This window comes from Macrosteles quadrilineatus, unplaced genomic scaffold (genome assembly GCF_028750875.1).
Source record: "Macrosteles quadrilineatus isolate MER2022 unplaced genomic scaffold, UCM_ALF_1.0 Scaffold_8__2_contigs__length_117827958, whole genome shotgun sequence".
Lineage (NCBI taxonomy): Eukaryota > Metazoa > Arthropoda > Insecta > Hemiptera > Cicadellidae > Macrosteles > Macrosteles quadrilineatus.
In genome coordinates this window covers 10,981,841-11,006,354 of record NW_026542601.1, presented here as the reverse complement: position 1 = coordinate 11,006,354, position 24,514 = coordinate 10,981,841, and the positions used below count along the sequence as shown (strand labels likewise).

General features: G+C 33.1%; 1 protein-coding gene across 1 annotated transcript in view; it reads left to right on the top strand.

Annotated features, from left to right (window-relative positions):
• LOC128999573 (uncharacterized) overlaps window positions 1-24,514 on the top strand; it is a 133,365-nt gene that overhangs the window by 82,550 nt on the left and 26,301 nt on the right. Inside the window, exons 4-5 of the mRNA XM_054426148.1 lie at window positions 2,212-2,286; window positions 21,643-21,826. Coding sequence (XP_054282123.1) covers window positions 2,212-2,286; window positions 21,643-21,826 — 259 coding nt within the window. The remainder of the gene's footprint in view (window positions 1-2,211; window positions 2,287-21,642; window positions 21,827-24,514) is intronic.

The following is a 24,514-nucleotide window of genomic DNA, read 5'->3' as shown; positions in this document are numbered from 1 at the left end:
AGATTTATACTAAAATAAAGCAATTGTTCGTTTTCAAATCATAAATAAAAATTTTATAGATAGGACATATATGATAGTATCAATTTAGGTTAGAATTTCTCTACAGAACTTCATGTGGAGGTAATTCCCGGAAGTTCGATCAATGTAGTGAAGAAAAAGAACGCTGGCGGTGAAATGTTCCCCTTCGTTGCACGCGAATGGCACCACTGTCACGTCATTGCAAAACTGTAGGCAAGCGAGGTGACAATATTACGACTTTATAGCATAAAACTAAGTCTAGGTTATGTAATTGAAGAGGAATGTTTCCTAAGAACTGTTAGAAATTTAGTCCATTAGGGTTCTCAACAACTATCTAGATTTTTCAATATGATTTCCACATAAAATAAAGCATTCATATTGTGTAAGAGCAAAAAAAGTTTTCTACTAGTTTTTTGTTCAGTATGTGTTTTTTTATTACGTCTTCCCCGAGCTATATCATAACATCTACAACTGTCCAATAATATAATGACTTGCAATTTGATAACTGTGTATTCTTATTTATTCTGCACTTACGAGAAATCAACATTACTGTGGTATGAGATGACGTGATTAGTAAATTTACTAAAACAACGAAAAAGGTCTAAAAACAAAGAAAACTCTAAACCATACCAAGGTATCTGTATATTAATAGGCAAGCATGTTTCTTGAAAACCTTTTTTCTCAGCTTGTGTGCATAGCAGGGAAAATCTATGCACACTGTTAGAAAGATATTTTGCTGTAGATGTGCAGAATCCCTTTTAAATTGAAATAGATCCAAAAACAAGTACGAAAAATTAATTTTTAATAAATCTAACAATGTGCATGGGCCTTATGGGTTGCCATGGTGACGAAATAACAACAAAATATAAACAGAAAATCAGAACAAATGGAATAAATTACAATCACATGTTTTATTTATAGCGTGGGGGAAAATAGAGAAGCCTGTACATATTTTTGGTTGAGTTGTCGACCACTGGACGACCTCTAGTTTATATTAATAACAAATCAAACTTTGCCCTAAATAAGATAAGCAAAAATATCAAAATGAAATATGCTTCTACACGACAGACGTATTAACAAGCAAGTTACTCTTTTCTCATCAAACATCGATTTTGGAGTTTAGACATTTAGTTTTCTCCATTATTTTAGTATGCAAAGGAGGGATAAGGAAGAATATACAATAGAACTTCACTTTTGCAAATCTGGGTTGCCAAGGAATATAAAGACAGCCACTTTCTGATGTATGATATTGTTGTGTTAAACCTCTCAAAGGCGAGAAAGAACCACAAGCCAAATAGGTTACTGTATCGTTTTTCACAAAGCTTTACACATTACATTGTTTTCTAGCCCTTTTAAAACTACAATACAGCTCTATATACTACATTACGCGTTTTAGTGAATTTCCCATGTATAAGCTATTACCGTAGGTCTCATGGGAAGACATAAACCCGGGATTGATTTACTTTTTCGTTTTGAGGTCCCTATGGGCCAAAAACACCCTCCGTTCAAATTCATATTCAGGGCTATGGGAACAGGGGCTTAAAGGGTAAAATTGGTTTTCCCCATTTTTTACCTAATTACACAAAATTTCATCATTTCCTTTCAAACCATTTTTTAGTGCTTAAAAAGAGAAATAATTTTGCATATACGAGCGTTTCTGTATGGCTAACGGTTGTGGAAATAATAAAAAAATTTAAATTTAAAATTCCTATGTTATTTTTATGGAAAATAAATAAACTGTACTAGTTTGCTTGTTTATCGATATATTTTAATACAATTTGGCAATTTTGTTTAATTAATACTAAGCCATCAACATTTCAATAAAAAAAACCCACCTCAATATCTTTCCCGTAGCAAACCTAAACACTCACTAAAATTAATGTTATTAAAATATTAAATAAATCTGACAATTTTTAGGGAATATTTGAGTAAAAATCATACCGGGTAAAAGGAAATTCGCTTAGTCTGCAGGTTTACTGTGGCGGGGGTATTTGGATTTCTTATTGTTTAACCGTAGTTTGAAGGACTTTTAACTTATGTGTTGCATGTAGGGTATGCGAGAGAATATGTTTGCTAAACGTATAATACTTGTCACTTGATTGTCAATTAAAGGTCTTTAGGCATCTCATTTGAAATATCTCGAAATTATACATTTGTTGTTTAACATATGTAAAATGGATTTCTTTTTTCCAGGATCCCACCATGATTCTTTACACACTCCGCAGCACAACGCTCCAAGATTCTCGTTTGCTGATACAAACACTTTGGGTAAGTTTGTATATAACTTTACAGTATCTAGATATATGTTTTATATACATATAACATTTTATAAGTTGTTTAGTATTATAATGGTACGCTAAATACAGGCACAAGATTTTTGTTCGCAGCGTCTCTTTCTTGATTTTTTTTATGCTTGACTTAAAAATATTTATATTACATTATTTGGATTTCATTAAGGATTATTTGTATTTAATAATATACAGCGTGACATGAAAGTCTGGTGAAAATCTTTTAACAATAATGCAAAATTAAAATATTCATATTCCAGTTACCCAGATTTTTAATACACAATGGGTGACAACCCATTGTGACATTAGACATAATGTCTATTGATATTTCACAAAATATATAGGCCTAAGTATTATGTCAACAGCTTACATTTATGAAAACCCACACTTGATATCAAAGGAAAGCACCAAGTACCACCCTACTTGGCAAGATTTGAATGTCTCTTTGCTTGGTATCCAGCCGAGTGATTAACCCACATTTGGCCTGCTTAAGCCAGACATAAGTTGGCAATCTTGTGTATGAAAATAATAAAAACGAACTCTTATAGCCCAATTCTTATAAGTGGCATTTACTCCTTTATTCTTTCTTCCTTTGTTTGCTTAAGGAACAGCAAGACATTACGTTTGTCAGTTTTATTTTTTTAGAGGTTGCACTGTATTGTATTCTTGCCTATTCTCCAACAAATCGCTTCTTACAATTACAACCCTCATGTACATAACCATCCTATTTTTTCAACCGTCCTCACAGAGCAATCAACAATGGTGGCGTGTTTTTATGGTTATCAACGGTTGCTTGGTTCAAATGTAATAGTAGTTTACGCAACGATTGCGTTAACACTATTTACGTGAGTTGCGTACACTATTTTACCTACGAAGGTGTTTAAATTACGAAAAATAACTTCTTATAACTTCTAAGAGAGGTTACGTTTTCGTTTATAACCTCTCATTGCCACTGACAGTGATGCAACGAAACATTGTTCCAAACACTAATTGCACCACTCAACAATTAAATTAGCATGAACAGCTGATTAGTTGCAGTTCAAATCTTTTCAATTTAACTTCTTCTCTTTCAATCCTTGAACCTCATCCGTTATCCGTGTTGTTATGAGTTAAACTATGCTATTATGAAAGTAAACAATGCTGTTATGGGACACTTTTCAATTCTAAGTTTGGTAACGAATAAAGGAAAATTAAACGACAAACGACATACATTGGATTTTACATTTTATGGATGATGTAGTAAAATATACAATTACCTATATATACAAGTATGGTCACCATTTCATCGAACAGTATTAACAGTATTACAATGTTAAAGTATACAAAATTTACCCACTGTCCACTCTTGTAATCCGGTACCACTAGAGTGCAATTATCGAAAATTTGTTTATAATTTTTTTCTTTGAACCGCTTGATTTCTAAAACATGATTGCGTGGTATCCTTCCCTGTAACCAACGAAACATTTACAGCTGCTTTATTCACTCCTAAAATATATGCAACCGGCTTCAGCACAACTCAGCGCTACCGAGCGTAAAGTATACACCTAAACTGGCTTCAGACTTTCTAAACTGTAACCAAAGCGTTAGGTACAGTTTATTATTATTCTATAACTAAACCAAAACTTGATCGCTAGTAGGTACGTAGGTACTCATCATTAACTCAGATAACGTGATGATCACTGTAATATTTGCGCTGATAGTCGAGAACAATCAGCAACAAACAGACAAGCCTGATTGTGACGCAGCTTCCTATATGTTTGTTATCATCAAATGTATTGACAGCATGTTGCTCTAGTCAACCTTAAACATCTAGTTGAAATCACAATGCATACAACATACGTTGCTGTGTTCTGCACTGATTCATTTAAGTCGTGTGTATAAATGTGAGAAGATGAACGAAATAAATGTCTTCAAAACACTATGACATATATTTACTGAATTACAGTTTAACAAAAAATCAACTTATAAACATCCAAGACATCTTAGTCAGTTTTGACTGTGAAAATTTTCAATCCAAACGCTTTAATCAAATAATTTTGAGTTTTAAATCAAACCAGGTTGTGAACATTTAGAAAGAGAAACAAAGATGTGTTATTAATCAATACTAGATGTCGTCCAGTGGTCGAAAACTCAACCAAAAATATGTAATGAACAGCTTTTCTATTTTCACCCACGCTGTAAATAAAACACGTACTTGGAATTTCTTCCATTTGTTTTGATTTTCTGTTTATATTTCGTTTTTATTTCGTCACCAACATGTTAACCTATAAGGCCCATGTAAATAATTCTTTTTATTTGTGCTTATTTTTTCTGCACAACTACAGAAAAATACCTTTCTAGCAGTATGGGTAGATTTTCCCTGCGATGCACAAGAGCTGAGAAAAAAGGTTTTCAAGAAACATGTTGCAAATCTATAGGGTATTGTAAAAATAAATTTTAGATTCTAGAATCTCTCTTGTACATCGTACATTTTGAGGACAGAATAATCTTTTACTCTTGCACATTAGGTTATAAGATTAATCCAAGACGTACCCTTATATTATTCATATTCATAACACTAATGCACACTTTATTATATCGAATAGAAACCAATTAAGGTGGGTAATTTTAGAGAGTACAGTTATAAAAGTTTTTCCTCTGTGCATAAATGACTTAAAATTACCTACCATTGGCTATCACTGACAATTTCACGAAACGAGCCGAGCTTGAAAGCATCAACTAATGTCGATAATGCGAACGTAAAAGCTAATGTTCCTTTATAATTTGGGGAGGGTAAATAGGGGCAATCTGCGTTAAACTGGCTTGGCGGGCGAATGAGTTTAGTCACGGCCAATTTGTGACTCTGGGAAGAAAAACTCCTTCAACCCCTCACTAGGTGTTAGGGAAATTGTTTAGCTTAATTGATAAGTTTACGTCTTGAGGTATATTTTACTTATTTTTTTTTGTTCTAGGACGGTAGGCACGAGACTGGGATTTTTTCACATTACTTTAGGCTAGACCTAGGGGTTGCGGCATTATCACTTAGATAAAATCCATTGGTGATTTGGCGGGATTTGAACCCGGGACCTCTTGGACCAAAGTCCCGCGCTCTAAATACTAGACCAGCTCGCTCCCCATATTTTACATATTAAAGTAAATGTATAAGATACTAGTTCTTTACATTGTGTACGTCCAATATTGTGTTCACTTCGAAATGTGTGTGAATATTTTTGTTATTATTTTAACGTGTAACACAATTTTGAACTTTGAAATAGAAGGCTACAAAAGTTAAGTCATATCAAAAACGTATGCAATTGATACATTTTTTTTGTAAAGTACAAAACCCGAACTGGAGAAATCCCTTTTATAATAAATCATCGTTCTACTTCATAGTTTAAATTCTGTAATGAATATAAAGCGTTGGGAATGTCAAAATTCAGTTTTTTGAAGCTATATACAAAAATACTTTTTGGCCTTAATTAGGCCTCCATGGAAGTGATACATGTACTGTTTGAAAAATAGCATTTATATGTTAATGTCATCACCTAAATTTGAACAAAAGTAACTGTTCACAAATATTTTAGCCTACGTCTGAATCCCCCCCCCCCAACACACACATACACAGATATCAAAGTTCTCCAGAAAATGTTTCAAGAAATAAACTATGAATTATTACATTTAAATGGTTAATCAAACATTATTAATGCTGAGAGTTAATGTGGAATCTTTGTGTTTTGCATTCCCCATCAGAACTGCCAAAACTTGTGGCAATGGTGGTAATCAGTACGATATTCACTGAATGTCAATGTCAATGGTAATTACCATCGGTTAACAAACAGCTGTTGGTTCTGTCGAGTGCGGAATGCTTGTTAATTACATGGATATGCTCTGATAGTGAGACAATTACTATGCAGAATGCACTTGCGTGATTTAAAACTCGTCCTTCTCGAAATCATGTAAGTGTTTGCGAGCTTTTACTTAGTAGCTGATATAATTAGTTTGCACATATATATATATATATATGTATATTATATCTGTGTTTTAGCGAATTTCCCATATAGGGAATAAGCTATTGCCGTAGTACTCATGGAAAGACCTGAGCCCGGGACCGATTTACTTTTTAATTTTGAAGTCCCTAGAGGCCAAAAACACCACATATATACCGGGTGTCCAAAACCAACCATACACCCCTTTCAAAACGTTGGAAACATTTTCTTACAAACAAAAAATAATAAAAAACTAGCTAAATTGGGTACGGTCTACCAAATGGTGATAATTTCAAATCCAAAATCACACCGGAAGTGGCTTTTTCAGACCGGAAGTTGACTTTTTTAAATGTAAGCTACCAATTTTGATTACAGAATCGGATTATACGTTGAAAAATACATAACTTTTGTATAAAACATTTTTTGAAAAAACTAGTTTTCTACCTCTAATCCCCTATTACTGTAAAGTCAATAATTTTGGGTCATTCATCTGTCAAAGTTACTGGAAACAATAATAGAGAAAAACAAATAACAAAGATTACATAAAGACATATGATCAATAGAATCAGCTGTTTATTGTAAACACCTTAGTAATTGAGTAACAGCTGGTCTACACATTGCTTAATTTAATTTTTGTTTAAATCATTTGTTTTTACATTTGACCATTCTAATGTAAAAACAAATAATTTTTTTATAAAATGTGATATTAAGCAATGTTTAGACCAGCTGTTACTCAATTACTAAGGTGTTTACAATAAACAGCTGATTCTATTCATCATATGTCTTTATGTAATATTTATTATTATTTTTTCTCTATTATTGTTTCAAGCAACTTTGGCAGATGAATGACCCAAAATTATTGACTTTGATAGGGGATTGGAGGTAGAAAACTCGTTTCTTCAAAACATGTTTTATACAAAAGTGATGTATTTTTTAACGTAGAATCCGATTCTGTAATCAAAATTGGTAGCTTACATTTAAAAAAGTCAACTTCCGGTCTGAAAAAGCCACTTCCGGTGTGATTTTGGATTTGAAATTATCACCATTCGGTAGACCGTACCCAATTTAGCTAGTTCTGTATTATTTTTTGTTTGTAAGAAAATGTTTCCACCGTTTTGAAAGGGGTGTACGGGTGGTTTTGGACACCCGGGTATATATATATGTGTGTATCCATTAGGACGATAACTCAAGCAAAACTGATCCGATTTTGATGGTAATTCGTATAACCGTTCAAACGTACATTTATTCGAACGAGTTCACAAACCAGCATGATCGGACCGTGGGAACGGGGGTTTTGGGGGGATTTATGTGGTAAAAATGGGGTTTTCTCATTTTTTGCCCTAAAAACATAAAATTTAGCAATTTTTTTCCAAACGTTTTTGTAGAGCTTAAAAAAAACAAATATTTTAATACATTGGAGTGTTATTATGCGGAGAAAATTAAAAAAAAAAAAAATTAAAATTCCCATCTTATTCTTATAGAGAATAAGTAAACTGTGTAGTTTGCTTGTTTATGAGCATATTTTGATCACATTTGGAAAAATGCATTTATTTCATACTAAACTATTAACATAAAATACTTTTTTACCCTCCCTGTTGCAGCAAACCTAGAGTACTCGTTAAACTAATAGGGAAAAAATGTGATATTTTTAAGAAGACATTTTTGTGTAAATCCAATTAGGCAAATGGAGATTCGCTAAGTCTGTAGGTTATTAAATGCTTACCACTGGGAGTATTTTTAGATCTTACTAATGTATTAGTTAATTAACGTTTGTAATTTTAAAAGGAGAGTCAATAAAGTCAAATCGTCCACAATGCAAATGAAGTGAGTATAAACCATCATAATCTAACGTAGAAGAACCTGACCTGACCTAACCTAACCTAACCTACCCTACCCTAACCTAGCATATCCTAACCTTATATTACCTGAATAAACCTGATCTGATCAAACTGACTTGCATATTACAAGATAATAGTATTGACCATCTTCTTAAAAAATCCCAGTTTTTTTCACTACTTATATTAGCGAATTTCCCTTTAGGGAAGTAGCTATTACCGTAGGTCTCATGGTAAGACCTAGGCCCGGGACCGATTTACTTTTTCATTTTGATGTCCCCAGAGGCAAAAAACACCATTCGTTCAAATTTTTATATATGTATATATATATCTATATCTATAAAAGAGGAACTATGTATGTGTGTGTGTATGTATATACGTTATGGACTCCGAAACCGCTCGACAGATTGTAATGAAACTTTCAGGCATTATTAAGCATCTTTCAAGGGTGAAGTTTGGTGCAGATCTATCAAAAGGGCTCTGCCCCAGAGGGTTTTAAGTGGGACAATGTCAGACTTTTTGATCTACAATGTTTACAAATAAATATAATTTAAAAGCAGATGTTTACTTTTACCAACTGTTTTGTAGGTTTGAATAATTACAACATTCTGTATTGGCATTAGTCATGATTTGAAATAGTGCCACAGTGTTTCTTCAGAGTGCAGCACAGAAAACTATTTTACTTTTGAATAAGTCCAAATGTATTAAACCCCAATCGCAGCACACCTGTGCACTTAACAACGTTTAAATTCTCCAATGTTAAATATTAAAACATAAAAACCTTTATCAAAGTATTATAAACAATAAAAGGGATGACTTTTTAAAATTTTTGACAAGAGCTAATTTGCAATCAAAAGGTGAGTGAGCGTAGCGAACGAACATCAACCTGGAGGCGAGTAAGCGTAGCGAACGAGCTAACCTGGAAACAAGTGAGCGCAGCGAACGATTTCCAACCTGAAGGTGAGTGAGCGTACCGAACGAACTTCAACCAGGACGTGATTGAGCCATGCAAATACTTATGAAGTTAAGCGGGGCAAAGCCCGCGGGCACAGCTAGTCTATATATAGATATATATATATATGTGTGTGTGTCTATCCGCACGATAACTTGAGTAATTTTTGTCCGATTTTGATAAAATTTGGTTTAAATGTGTAAGGCGGGATAAACTTGATTGAGTTCGCGAACCAGCATGATCGGACTATGGGAACGGGGGTTTATGGGGGGTTTTATGGGGTAAAAATAGGTTTTTCGCATTTTTGACCCTAAAAACAAAAAACTCACAATTTCTTTCCAAACCATTTTGTAGAGCTTAAAAAAACAAATAATTTAGTATATTGAAGCGTTATTATGCGCCTAATTGTTACGGAGAAAATTCAAAAAAAATTTAATTTTAAAATTCCCATGTTATTCTTATGGAGAATAAGTCAACTGTTGTAGTTTGCTTGTTTATGAACATATTTTGATCAAATTTGGAAAATACATTAATTTCTTACTAAACTACAGTACCTTTTAACATTTTACATTAAAAAAACTTTTTTACCCTCCCTGTTGCAGCAAACCTAAGTACTGGTTAAGCTAATTCTGTTTAAATAGGGAATACATTTTATATTTTTAAGGAGACATTTTAGTGTAAATCCAATGAGGTGAATGGAAATTCGCTAAGTTTGCAGGTTTGCTGCGGCGGGGTTATTTTAATGTTTACCATAGAACATCCTCCATCAAGAAGATGATATTGTCAAATAAGAGTTAAACGCATCAATATATATATATAATTCCACAAAAAGTAGGGTAAACTGAACAAATTTAACTCAATATAACATTAACCGTCGACCTTCCACCCCCCACACATGGAGTCACTTTGTAGATGAACTGTTGGTTAGCCTCCCGAGGGGTTGGCATCACTGTCGATGTTCCAACGAAATTAAGCAATACACTACAGGGTTTATTTAGAAACTCATGAGTTGCTTGTATATGGCAAGTTTTCAGATAAATCATTTTCTCTATTATTTTAATAATCACCATCAATTAAGATGGAGATGCCACCTAAATAAATATTTCGACCCAAATCTATATAATTAATACGCTACATGAAACTTTGTCGGTTGAACTCCTCCGCCATTTCTTAACCGATTTTATTCATTGACGTCTCATTGGAAAGAGCGTGTTGCGTACATTTGCAAACTGGCCTTACATTTTTGAAAACGCCCCTAGGGCTCTGCCCCAGTGGCTTTGAAAGTTCCCATGTTATCCTTATGGAGAACATAATCGCTTACATTTTGATCAGCTGTATAATTTAATTGCTGTTATTTATTTTTCAATTCAATGAAACCATCGATTGAAACGCATTGAGCAGTACATTTATTTACTATTTGAGTTTGTGTAAACATAACCCCCAAGACGGATCGTGTTAGTATGGTTGTATCTGAAATTTGTGTTTTTATCGTTGTTTTGTGTCGCTATGACGGATCGTGTTAGCATGATTGTAACTTAAATTTGCGCATTTATCGTTGTTTTGTGTAGCTATAATTTGTTTATTTGTTGTTTTTTTTTTCTTTTAAATGTCTCAGAAGTGACGACAACAAAACATAGACGGAGGCGTAATCGTGATAACGACCGCAGCTACAGAACAGTGGTGCGTAATAGGCTTAACTCATGACAGTCGGCACCTGACTATGGATAATCTCAACTATTAGGTTACAAATGCGCCCTAACACTACCCCAAAACGACTTTTCGTTATCAATTGGCCCTCTATCAATGATTTGTGTTGCCTGTACAGCGAGGCATTTTGAGAAGGAGAAAACCGGCAGGAATTCCTTTTTTACCAATAACGAAGATAAACATGGACAACCTTATATGGCTATAAGTCAGGAAATGTTTGTAGAAAACATCAAAAAGCAATACCAGGTTATTAAATATGAAATATTTACAAGAAATGTTAATTACTGTTATATACATCGTGAGTTACACAATGGTAATCTTTGAGTTGTCTGTTTTGAACTCATTGTAAATATCCGTTTTATAGCGTTATTCTTTTTGAACTCCTGTAATACTTTGAAATTGCTCGAATTCGAGTAACATGTACACTAGTAAGGAATTATTAGGCTACATGAGATTTTATTATTATTTATGTGATAAATCTACTAAATTTTTTTATTTGCATGACCTTGACAGATTGCACTAAAATTATACTAACAGATCAAGTTTATAGAAAATATCTCTTTTAAACAATGACTTATTAGATAAACGTATATGTATTGATTTAATAAATATTTTATTTTTAATGTATTTATTTCCTGTTTCTACCGTGCAATAAAAATTAAACTAGTAAAATTACCTTTTTAAAAACTACTGATGGTATTCAGTGCTGCTTTTAAATGTTAAATATGAGATTTTAATAGATCTACATTCTCCCAAAACTGTTTCGTTATCGTTGTATCTTTCATTTTATAGTAGATACTGGGTCCAATAACCACTCATATAGAGAATTGTTTCACAACGTAATTGACCAACATGCAAACATTACAAACATATTTTTCCATGCATCTCTTTACAGAATACAACAATGTAGGCCTACAACCATTCTGTTAATTAATTTCCACCCATTAAAATCCATAATTGATTTTTTAACCTGTAAAACCATCGTAGCCTACCTGCAATCGTACCCTATGCTTAGCCGTTTCGCTCTAAAGATCTCAAATTAGCTGTGGATACAACGACGTCATCACCCAGTTTTGGAGCGCTTTTGACCTCATTACTGCCCCCCCCCCCAAACCTCACTAACACCCCCCAAAATGTCACACCAACCCTAATTGGTTTTATGTGGTGAAATATCCAAATGAACAATCTGATTCATTACACAATATATTTTCCAAAACATGACAGGCTATAAATAATATATTATGGTTATAACATTTTTTTAAGAGACTGCAGACACAGTGTGCTAAAGACGGGTCGCCGGAATTTTATCCCCCTGGAATTTTACCCCCTGGGCAAAGCTGACGTCACTATGACGTAGTAACCTGAGTGGCCAAAAGTTTGTTCGCGGCCGGAATTTTACCCCCGCGGATTTGGAAGTCTAATGAAAATAGTCAGAGCGTGATTAATTAGATTAGCGATAAAAACCAGAATTTTACCTCCCGTCCATATAACTAGCGTTTAGGCAACTGAAGATGTACGGGCCGGATTTTTACCCCCGGAATTTTACCCCCTGGCTGATTTTAGAAATTGAATGATTGATTTTCTTATTTCTGTTTTTAATTAATTGTAAACATTTCATTATTTAGTAGCCTATCTTTATTTATTTATTTTTTAATCTCAACTAAGTAAACAGAATTCGCTGTTTTATTTTGATCATATTAACCAACAGTTGGCTTCAAAGACCGAATCCTGACACTCGAATCTCAAAATTAATATTAAAACCCTGTTCGATTAGTTAATGTTACATATAAATTAAGATAGGCTACTTAATAATAAAATGTTTACCATTAAATTAAAACTGAATGATGATAATTAATCATTCTCACTAATTTATATCTGGCCAGGGGGTACAATTCCGGGGGGTAAAATTCCGGGGGGTAAAATTCCGGGGGTAAAATTCCGGGGGTAAAAATCCGGGCCGTACATTCTAGGTTTTTATAATTTGATGTGTTCTGATTAAACTCACAACCGTGAAAATATATGTTTAATTCCGCGTTTAATCCATCGAGCTGATGTCGCGAAACTCAAAAGTTCGCGGCCGGAATTTTACCCCCTGGTTTGTGACGTCACGTTTGCCCAGGGGGTAAAATTCCAGGGGGATAAAAATCCGCTACCCCCTAAAGACTATCGGAAAGAAATATATTTTAGTGTAAATGAAATGATGGACTCTTGTTGGATCAATAATAAACACGATATTTTTTGTCTTATTTGTGCTAACGGTTAGGACGAGACAGCCGTGGTTTATAGATAGCAATGTAAAATGGATCTAGTATTATATTTTGGAACCCATACCACTCCAAAATACGGTTTTTCGTAGGCTCCAAAGTAAAACATCACAGCGAACAATGTCTCCTCAGTCTTGACAATTAGTTATCTTCTTACTCAATTAATTATATTATTCTACAGAACAAAGTGTATATTGTACATTAGTTTAAGTTATCAAAATGTCTCAAAATATTAGTTACAAGATATTGATTGCTAAGTTTGATCTGTAAAATGTAGTTTTCACGTTTAAATTTGTGGCTATCAATTTAAATGTTGCTGTTGTTAATAATTTGCATTGATTGTGTGAGTCTAGAGTATTCTGATTTCTGTAAGGCACTGATACAATGTTTCTATCTATGTACCTTTACTGGCTTGTAATTATAATAGCACTCATATCTACTATCGTGCTTGTTCGCCTTTACTTAGTATGGTTTTGTTTCAATATATTCAATTGGTATTTGGCAGGGAGCGAGCTAGTCTAGTGGTATAGTGTGGAGCTTCGGTGCCCAAGCTCCCGAATTCAAATACCACCAACCACCAATGGACTTTATCCATGTGATAATGCCGCAACCCACTAGGACCAGCCTGAAGTAATGTGTAAAACCGTTCCGGGCTAGAACTAGCGTCCTAGGATGTGAAGTTGGGACGTAAAGAAAAAAATTTATTTGAGTCGTACTAAAGTGAATTACAGTAATTACTATTTTCCGTCGTACTGCTAAGTCCTTACTGCGTAGGTTTTCCAAAAAGTATAGAGTGTTTTTCTAATGAAAAAAGTAATAAAATATTCAGATTATTCCACCTAGTAATAATTATATTGTATAGTAAAATAATTAATAGTAATAATTAATGTATTTAAATTCAAATACTTTACAGGGAAATTTGTTTGCGTGAAATCCCAACTCATTATCTTGACAGCCATGTTAAAGCGTGCGTTTAAGGAGAAGGGGGAAATACCAAGAGACAGGAATATTTAGAAAACATCAACCGAATATCCCTCTACGGAGTTGGTCGGTACTGAATTAAACTCTACCTGATTAAATTAAATGGATACAGTTATTTGACTTAATTTGTACTATTGGATAACCTTACCATCACATTGATATAAAATTTAGGATTGTGTTGGGAAACGTGTAAATTTATCTATTTGAAAACTGAATGTTGTCATATTATATGTTTATTCAGTCTGATAGTTGTCATCTATTGAACAAATTATCACTTCTTTCCTAGTTTAAAAAATTTTAATTTATGTTTTATTTTGAGTTAGTTTATGATATATGGTCAACTTTTACGATTCACCCATCTGTAGTTAGAACTGATTTTACGCCTTATTATGAATATCAGGCAAAAATATACCTACAAAACGTACACTAAGAGACAAACTAAATTACAACTTTTAAAATCTGCATACAATTCAATAACACGTAACCAAAGGTTAATTTAGGTTAGGTTATGTTAGATTTTTAGAAGCACTATTTTAGAAAGGTCGCGTAATTAATATTCGGCCAAAAATAACACAATTGTTTTAAAATAAACGCTCTAACTAAACGGAAAGAGTGCCAATTCAATTATAAAACGATTTAAACTGGCCGTGACTAAAAGACCCATTTATAGGTTTCGGATATCTGAAAATAGCGAACACCCTGATTAAGTGGAAATTTATTCTCACCAAGCTAATTTTAGCACAAAACCTAAGGGTATTTTATTGTCCCAGTATTTTGCGATAATTAAAGCAGAGAATTTTGACAGTGATACGGCGAATACGAATCGACGACTAAAAGTAATTGTTCAACCAATCTTGGTTATTTAAAATCATTTCTGGTGGTATTTAACATCAAAAGTCTTCATCAGTGGTAGCCATATTGGATTATAGTCACATAAGAGCAATGTTAACTTTGTAACAGAATTTCTAAAAAAACCTGTTGTGGTAAAATATTGATTGAGGTTTATAAAATTAAGGTTTAGTAGTCCTCTATTGAGTGAGGATTTTAGTTTTGTTATTTTTCCACCACTTAATAAGTTAATGGTCATTAACTAAGCCTTTAATTAAATAATTAGTTAAGAAAAGACAAAAACAAATATTTGAAATATAATTTCTTCATTCCCTATTTCTCTATTTTATAAACCTAATTATAAAATTTCATAACTATATCTTTATAAATAACACCGGTATGCTGCTTCAAATGATGGTATGTTCTGTCAAATCTATCATTTCTCTTATGGGACTAAAATCCAATACGGCTACCACTAATGAAGACTCTTAATATAAGATGGATTATTAATATTCAGCTTAAAAACAATTGAAATGTTTTCGTCTTTCCTGAATGTATTTTTATAATTGTGTTGCATTGCAGTTCAAATTGCACATTGCAGTATATGATTTGATCACGTTCCCGTCAAAACAAGATAGGTATTTCCGAAATTTAAATACAATAATTTACAAAGTTACAACAATACATTGGAAAATATTCCCCAAGACTATCTGATAAAACTCGTCTATATGTGAACATTTTCTTTCAATATTTGTTGCTTCATACAAAACTGCTCGTCTGCAATTAAAATTACAATTGAATGTACTTTTTACTATCTATACTTTAGTACAGTATACTTTTTCATCTCCACTGTATGTAGATGTTTTATGCATATTAAGTTAGCGTGTTTTCAAGTTAAAAGCGAGAGAGCCAGCTGTTCTCACCTTTTCCATTGTTGAATTATCAAATCTGGAATGAGCAATACATCCAGCTGACTTCTCCCCAAGCCAGAACACTACTACCACTCCTTTTATCTATGCTACTACCCTAGCATATGTTGCACAGACCATAGTGACGTCATATGCTTGCAACATGGCGGCCATGTTGGCATGTTGCATGTTGGGAGATGATCAAGATTAATGTTCCCCCGGGTAATCTTGCTGTCGGATTAATCTGTGTAATCTCGATGGATAAGATTAATTATAGAACTGGCAAGTGATGGAACTGTCATGTCGCCCTGCTACTGCGAGTGGACAGTTTTGTTGGCCGATGTTTAGTACTGATCGTTCCGGTTTTGTTTGGCTACTATTGTGAATCCCATCCATGTTAAGATGGGCTGAAATTTATTCTGTAGTATGATAGAATATAATTACGCTGGATTGTTTTATGTTTATTTAAAAAATTGTTTCGATCGTTTTGTCAACTCTGCAATAGGTTTTCCACAATATTATATGTGTTTTAGTGACATTCTTTGGAATATGTTCAAGAGATTTATTTTGACTATGATGAAACTTATATGATTTTAATGTATCATATCTATAAATTAAAAATATACCTCTGAACTTTATTGCTTTATTCTTTCTAACATAATTTTATAAATGTAATATTACATTAAAATTTAAATAAAATCTCAATATAATTCATTTGAATACTGAAATAATTTTATAAAATAAATTAAAACAACATTTCAACAAATTATTGTTACAAATGGTCAATATATTATTTTTGCTAAATAGTTTTCAGCTTATCTCCTTTCAATCGCAATCATAACACAAAAGTGTCATTGCATGATTTTTTTAAAAACAAAGTTAAGTTAAATAATCCACATAGAATATTTCAAGAAACAAAGAGAGTACCTATTCAATATAAACTATATACTCTACTTTTATGATTTAAATTGAATTTTCAATATTCTAACCACAACTAGGATAATACACAGGTGGTAACCTAGTTTCAAACATGATCCAACTCCAAACCAAGTCATCGACGACTGATGCAGCTAAAATGAGGACGTGGCTAGACTGGATCCCAAGAGTCCAGTGTTACCAACTTGACCTGTATAGTTTGATAAACCGATTATAATGTTCAGAATATCCGTTTGTATTGGCTTTGACAAATGAATTTAAGGATTTCAATTTTGATTGGTACACATTTTATTGAACCAAATAAGGAAATCTTAAACGAGACGCTTTGAATGTTTCGCGTAGAAATTTGAAATGTTTTCTTGCAATCAATAACAAATTTCTAGAAAACATTTTTTTCAGTTAAAGTAAACAACAGTGTCAAAATTAAATTGTAGCTCTCAAAAATGTATTGAAACTAGACAAGTGTAAAATAGTTTTCTAAATGTTGGATTCCTATTTTAAAAATGTAGGTGGACGGAAAAATTCATAGGAGGGAATTACAGTTTGTTTGTGCCTCTAAAATCACAAATTGCCATAAATGGAGAGAAAACAAACAAATGTAAAATTACTATTACTAAATATTAGTTTTCAAACTCTACCATAATTTTTAGAGTTGAATACTAACCAGGCTTTGTTAGATACAAATTCTAAGTAGGCCTATAACAGGAAATTGAATATTAATTGTCCTTTTTACGAGAGCATGTACATGGTTACTCTCGATTTGTAGATAGACTAAATTACCTAGGGGATTAATTGTACTATCTAATATTATTTTGATAGTTTGCAATCCTACTGAGGTTATGATTGTTTTAAAATTATTACATAGTTGAGATATGGAGCTGTATTAATATCAAACATACGAATAACTACTTTTATTAGTAAATTTGGAAATTGATAATGCTTAATTTACAAAGCGAGTTACATTTCTTAAATAATTACCTTAGTAAGCTGAGGTAATTATGACTGTTTGACTAACGCCTAAGATATTCATGTATTTTGAAAAGATATCGTTTTCTTCTTTTTTATTTATATTTTTAGGTTGGTCATTATTTGAAAACCTTGTATATTTCAATAATAAAAGTTACTAGATAATTCTTACTTATTTAAATACTTTTTTTATCTTGAACTTCGATATTTCCAAGTTATTGAGAGAATTTTATTCCGAAATTGATATCGGTCAAATATTGGTGGTTTGGATCATTTTAAAAGCCTTAAGCCTAATAGCATCTGCGTCACCTGCCATAAAATAAGTAACTTATCACTTTCACCCTATTGGGGTAAGAATTTATTAATTTGAAACAACATGCTAAAATATCTGCTCCTTTTTCAGCTTCTTCTATAAAAAGTTATGCTCAAATTTGTTTTATATGCTTTTAAATTAGTGATATTTGTTTGGCAAATAACAATGTTTTAAATTTATTATTTTGTTGATGTATTATTATTCTTTGTTACTATGATAATATATGATAGTTTTTTATAAGAAGCTTACGTCACCTAACATAGCAGCATATTATTTTACAAACATTTTCAAAGAAATATTGTTTTACCTTTTTGATTTCCCCTTGGAACAACAGTCAAAAGTAGTTTCTTGCTTTAAAAAAAACTATCTAATGTTTCATTAAAAAAATGTATTACACGTTTAAACAATACAGTATCTTAGAAATATTTTTTGAAGTTCCTTTTAGAAAAATTGCAATCCATATTTAAAAATGAATGGATGTACGATTATAAAAAATACGTCTATAAACACTACTTGGTATATTTACAATTAAACTCTGAACCCATATATAATATATATATTACGGTATGCAATTGAACATAGATAAGAGATGTTAATTTGGCTGAAAATTTCAGTCATACCAGGTTAATATCAGGTTCAATCTGAGACGGAAAATCAAAATATTCTTAAAACAATTTGGGAAGTCTCGATGCCATAAGATTTGACTCGTAAGCCAAGAAAATATTTGTGTCCAAATATATATAAAAACTTAAAAAAAATAGCCAAGCAAATTCCATTTCCAGATACTAAATTATAGGTATGATCTATGATAGGCAATACTGGTGTGCACTGGACCATGTAACTAGAACAACTCCAGGCCGACAATCAAGATGGCAATTGCAACCTAGCCTCAAGTTATGGCTTGTACTACTGGGTAATATTACAGGACTATGCAATCAGCGTCTAGTAGGAATAATTACCTTTTTGCATTAAATCGTATTAATATGACTTAATCAATTTTATATTTATTTCAACTCATTGATTAGATTTAATTTTGATTTGTAAGTTACCTTTTGAAATTGTATTACATTAAAAGTACTAGTATATTACGTTACTAGTCTTGAAAATATGTGTTTACCGGATGAGTGGTTAACACATTCCGGTTAATCACCGGTTAACACATTTTAGACGAGTGACGTACGATATTTTACGCCATACTAAGCTAACTTCAATACAAAATCTGTACAGATCCTTATATATTCCCACCGACTAAAGTACTAACAATTACTAAAGAGAGGTTATGTTTTAGTGTATAACCACTTATTGCCAAATATAATCAGCTGGTTGGTGTACGGTAAAAACTCATTACAGTACAATAGAACGTAATGAAACCCCATTTGATTAAGCTGGCGGCAAATAGTGGTTTTCTGGACTAAATCCTTGCGTGGAAAGTTCGTTAAAACAGTGGAGTGTGACGTAAACTATTTTTTCTGTACAATGACACTTAATGTCATTTTCAAATTCTGCAATAACAAATATGGTGAAAAAGGTAACGGAGATGGCGATATATGGATCAAGATGTTACAAGAGATTGAAAATCAAAATCGGTCCTGAAAACAAATTTAAGGTGAAAAAAAAATCGTTCAACATATTATTTCGTATTACTTGGAAAATAACTGAATATGTTCCGTCCATCTAGGTATATCTAGAAGATTGCGTCTGCATTGATATTCTCTTGATTTTTATTACACCAAAATGTTTAAGTCACATTAATCGAAAATAAAACCAGAACTAGGTTATAAAATGTCGGGGTAACTTCCCCTTACCTCGTTCTTTATTGCGCTCTTTCTCTCCTAGGATTCCACGAGTCCAACTCTAATTTGCTCACATACTTTACAACTTTCCCACCTTTAATACTCTACTTGTTAGCTATTTTATTTTTCGCACGTTTCTCCGTTTCTTATTTATGCTGTTAATTTAGTTTACACTGCCAAGCTCGTAAATTTCACTTGGATCTCTTTGTTAGTAGTTGCAGTATAAACCTGGTTAAATCTTATTGTGTGTTGTATTTTTATTGTGTATATTATTTTTATTTTATTAATTACCCCTTACGGAATTAATTTAAATTATGAAAATTTCTTAGTTAGTTTGGTTTTGTATGATAATCATAAATCTACTAAAGACAACTGTAAAAATCCTATATATTAATAGGCAATGGATGTAATAACTATTTACATTACAAGGGTAGTAAGAGCGGAAGCGAGTTGCATAATTCACCTAAGTAATGTAAACAAGCTCTTGCGTAACTTGTAACGTACAAGATTTTACCTGACCCGACAATATACAGGAGGTTATGAACAATATTTTTCATTATCCATTTCACTCAACTTCTAACAGTAACGTCCATCATTATCATTTACAAACAAATTTGGGAAAATTCTTAAAAGCATAACAATAAAATTCAAGGGCACAGCTGATTTATAGCGTTGAACGTCGTTGGCTCCATAGAGGTATATTTTTTAAGTTAAGCTATAAAAGGTATAAAATTACCTGAGTACTGCCAGAGTGATCCTGTTGGTCCTTACGGATTACGCGTTTCGAGGAGCTTAAGTCCTCATCATCAGATCTTGTACAAGAAACACATCTATCACTTCGAAAAGGTCGTCAAAAGTTTAAATATACAACACGGACACATAATAAATAAACACATTTTACAATTACGGGTAGGCCTACCGACAAAAACTTGCAATGTCCGACCGCACAGATGTAGGTTAAAGTCATGACTGCAAATATTAACAGTCAAAATAAATCATGACTGTAAATATTAACCAACAGGATCACTCTGGCAGTACTCAGGTAATTTTATACCTTTTATAGTTTGTTCCGTGATCCAGAGACAAAAACAACTCAAAATATGAAGTTTAAGTTAAGCACTCAATGTCATTTAAATGGGTTTCATTACCTCACCGAGTGAGTTTTTTCAACTTTACATCACTCGTGAAGTAAAGAAGTTATACATCACGCTTGGGTCTAGGGAAGTTTAACATGGCGGGTTTGGTAAAATTTTAAAAAATACCTGGGCCGTCGCCATGCTGGTGAGAAATAACAACGAAGTGTTAACAGAAAACAAAGAACATTTCTAATCCCACAGTATACTAGATATTTAAATTACGACCACTCTGGTGTTTGAAAAAATATTTTTAGATTCTAAATAACTCTTCAACGGCTGTTTGAAATGAACGAAATTAACATTTCTCTTATGACGGGCAAAACCAAGATGGCCCTTAGCTTCCATGGATTCCCTTGGAAAACAATCCAAAACTTCAAAGAACATTTCTAATCCTACAGTATACTAGAAATTTAAAATATAATTACTTTGGTGTTGAAAAAATGTTTTTGAGTGATAAAAAACTCTTTCGCTGTTGTTTGAAATTATCCAAGATGGCCACTAGCCTCCAAGGACTCTAAACTTCTTGTCTGTCTACAACGGTGTGTTCTTCGTTCCTCGTCTGTCAACCGAAATTTTGCACCGAACTCTCCACCGGAATTTTCTTCATCCCTATCCATCGGCATTTTCGACATTCTTGTCGGTCCCACCGTGCATTTCTCCCCTATTCACACATTGCCTATCCTGTATTGCTTGTTTACCCAGTTCTGAGCATTTGTCTGATCGCATCCTCTTCTAACTCCTCCTTGTTCCAGACCCTCGTCGTCATCTCGCTCATCACCGCCTCAGCTCACCAGAGGCTACCACCGGGGCAGAGCTGCAGCTTCCCTCCCCCGCCCCTCGGCTGTCCACGGGCAGCGCCACCCTGGGTCGTCTGGCCAGGCTGCTCAATCAGAGGGCTGGCGGAGACACTACACCCCGGAGACTGTCTTGGGAAACGTGAGTAGAGTAAAGCTCACTTCATAACCTTTAAAATATCTCAAATTGTGGTTGAAATGTTTCAAACATTCCTAGCTGCTTGTGTCTTTCATGTGCATTTTTAGATTGCCAATATTATTCCAGGTATACTACTTAAACGTAAATTATTGCTACTGTAGTTTTTGGGCGGGCATTAATTGTGCCAACTGACCTAAGTCAGATAGGTGGGTATTCCTGAATTGCGCCAACTACTCCAGGGAGCCACCCGATACGTCTTTGACTGTGTAATTGAGTAGGTTAGGTTAAGTTAGGTAGGTTAGCTTAGGGATAACACGTAAACCAGGACATTCTTTCCGCCGGCAACTCACCCCTATCTAGCTTGGGCTTGGCGCAACCTAGGAATATCTTTTGGGCCCCTTTGTGGGCTTGGCGCAATTAAGGAACTCTTTTGTGCAACTAATGTACCAGGTTTTATCGGTATGGCTTTAATGTATTTATTTTGAATCCGAGGAAATCACAGTCAAGTCCAGGAATATACATACTTTTATTGTGATGTAAGACGATATTTAAAAGTATTTAGAGCATTTTTTCATTAGTTATTCCAGAATGCTCAAACGAACATCTAAATGATGGAATGGGTGCTAAATGAGATCATGAGAAGGTACCGGAGTCCAAGTTTGAAAACATTTAGTGAGCTGCTTAAAGTTGTTTATAAAGAAGTGATAATGAGGTTGATGTTCGATTGTATTTCAAACTTATTTTACCCGGAACGAATATTCAAAACGAGGAGGTTATGGATTCCAGAAAATGAAACATAATGAGCTACTTAGAATGGCTTATAGAGAAGAGACTGTTATTACAGAAATGCTCTGCTAGCTTTTAACTATATCCTTAGTTTGATATGAGGTTGTTTGTTCAATTGTATTCTAAATATCTTTTGCCAAGAGTGGATATTAAAAAAGAGGAGGGAGCAGATTCAGGTGTTTAAATATTTAATAAGTTACTAAAGTGGCTTATTGAGATTGTTTGTTCAATTTTATTTTAAACGTCGTTTACTGAGAGTGGATATTTAAAACGAGATAGTGGATTCCAGGACTGAAATATATAATTGGCTACTTGAAGTGGTTTATTAAAAGGGTGATTGAAGATGCTATTGGTTTTTAGATTGTACTTTAAACATAGTTAACCTTTATTTTTTTTAAATTTCTATTTGTAGTTTTTTTTATTTGTATTGTTTTTAATTTGTTTTTGATAACTATCAAAATTACTATTTTTACACTCATTAGTAAGTTTGTAATTATTAACAAATACGCGGATAGTTGGTATAATATACTTTTACAGAAATTAACGTCTTAATCTTACTTTCAGTGCTGTATAAATGTCTTTCTTATCAGCATGATTTCCATGCATGAAGGTTGAAACTAAGGATTTTACAAAAAGTGGGTATTGACAAACTAAAGGGAACAGATTCAAGGAATTGTAAAATTGAAGTGTTGTAGTTGAGTCGTTAAATTGCAGCATTGTTTCCTTCTCCTTGACTCAACATTTAATTAAAATGAATTTAGTTAACCTAACAAAAAACCTGTATTCCTAATTCCTCAATATATGTACTTTATCTTTGTACATTGAAAGTTAGAATTTTAAGTGTAGAAAAAAGAATATTGCTCAAACTTAATACTTGCTATTTCGGTATAATTTATACATTTTATACTAGACACAATAGTAATAATTTTTAGAGTTACCTATTAAATATTCTCGTGTTCTATATTGCTTAATGAATTAAGAAAAAAAAGGAGGCAAAAGTAAAAATGGCCATCAATTGTGTTCATTCAGTTTCGAGTATGTAATTTTCTATACTGACTCGGAAACTTAAATATGCATCAGGACAAACTTAAATTAAGAAGCACAAAACTACCAATAATTTTAAGTCGTCGATTTTCACTCCCAATAATTGTCACAAGCAGCACACTCCCCACATTTAGTGATATACTGATGTCAGCCAATACGCTCTCAGTGTTGTCCCATTGGCGGGTTATGGCTCGTATCTGGTTTATGATTATTTCATCTCGTTGTAAGTTATTTCTCAATTCTGCTCTCAAATAGCGTTACTTTGTTGTTTGATGTTTTATAACGTGGTTTTAGCGGTTTTATTTGACCATTCATATGTTTGACATCAACAATGAGATAGGTTCGAAATGGTACCCGGATCTATAGGCATTTAAGGCAACAAATTTGTTTTTAGTTTTCTAATCACATATTACATACTAGTGTTTAAACCTGCATGTAATAGTATATTTTGTAACTAGGGCCGAAAATGAAGTTTTGCCGGCACGAGATAGTTTTTAAGTTCGAAACCAAGTCGAGAACTTAAAACGATCGAGAGATGGAAAACCATTTTGGTCCGTGATACGAACGCTATTTTTCACCATACTATACCCTATTACCACTATTCACCACAATAATAATGCACACTGATGGTCAACACAAATTCAACTTTAAGGTTATGTGAAGAAATAATTTGAGGAATCAGCAAAAATAATAATAAATAGTTGCTAGGTAACCGGTGACAATAAAACAATTATATTGCAATGCTATGGATACTGATTGTGTATTTAATATGCATTCATTTTTTTAGAAAGTAAGCGGGCAGCTGATTTTGTGGCCCTAGAGATGTAAAAACCTGCTCGGTCCCAAATTACGATGACGATT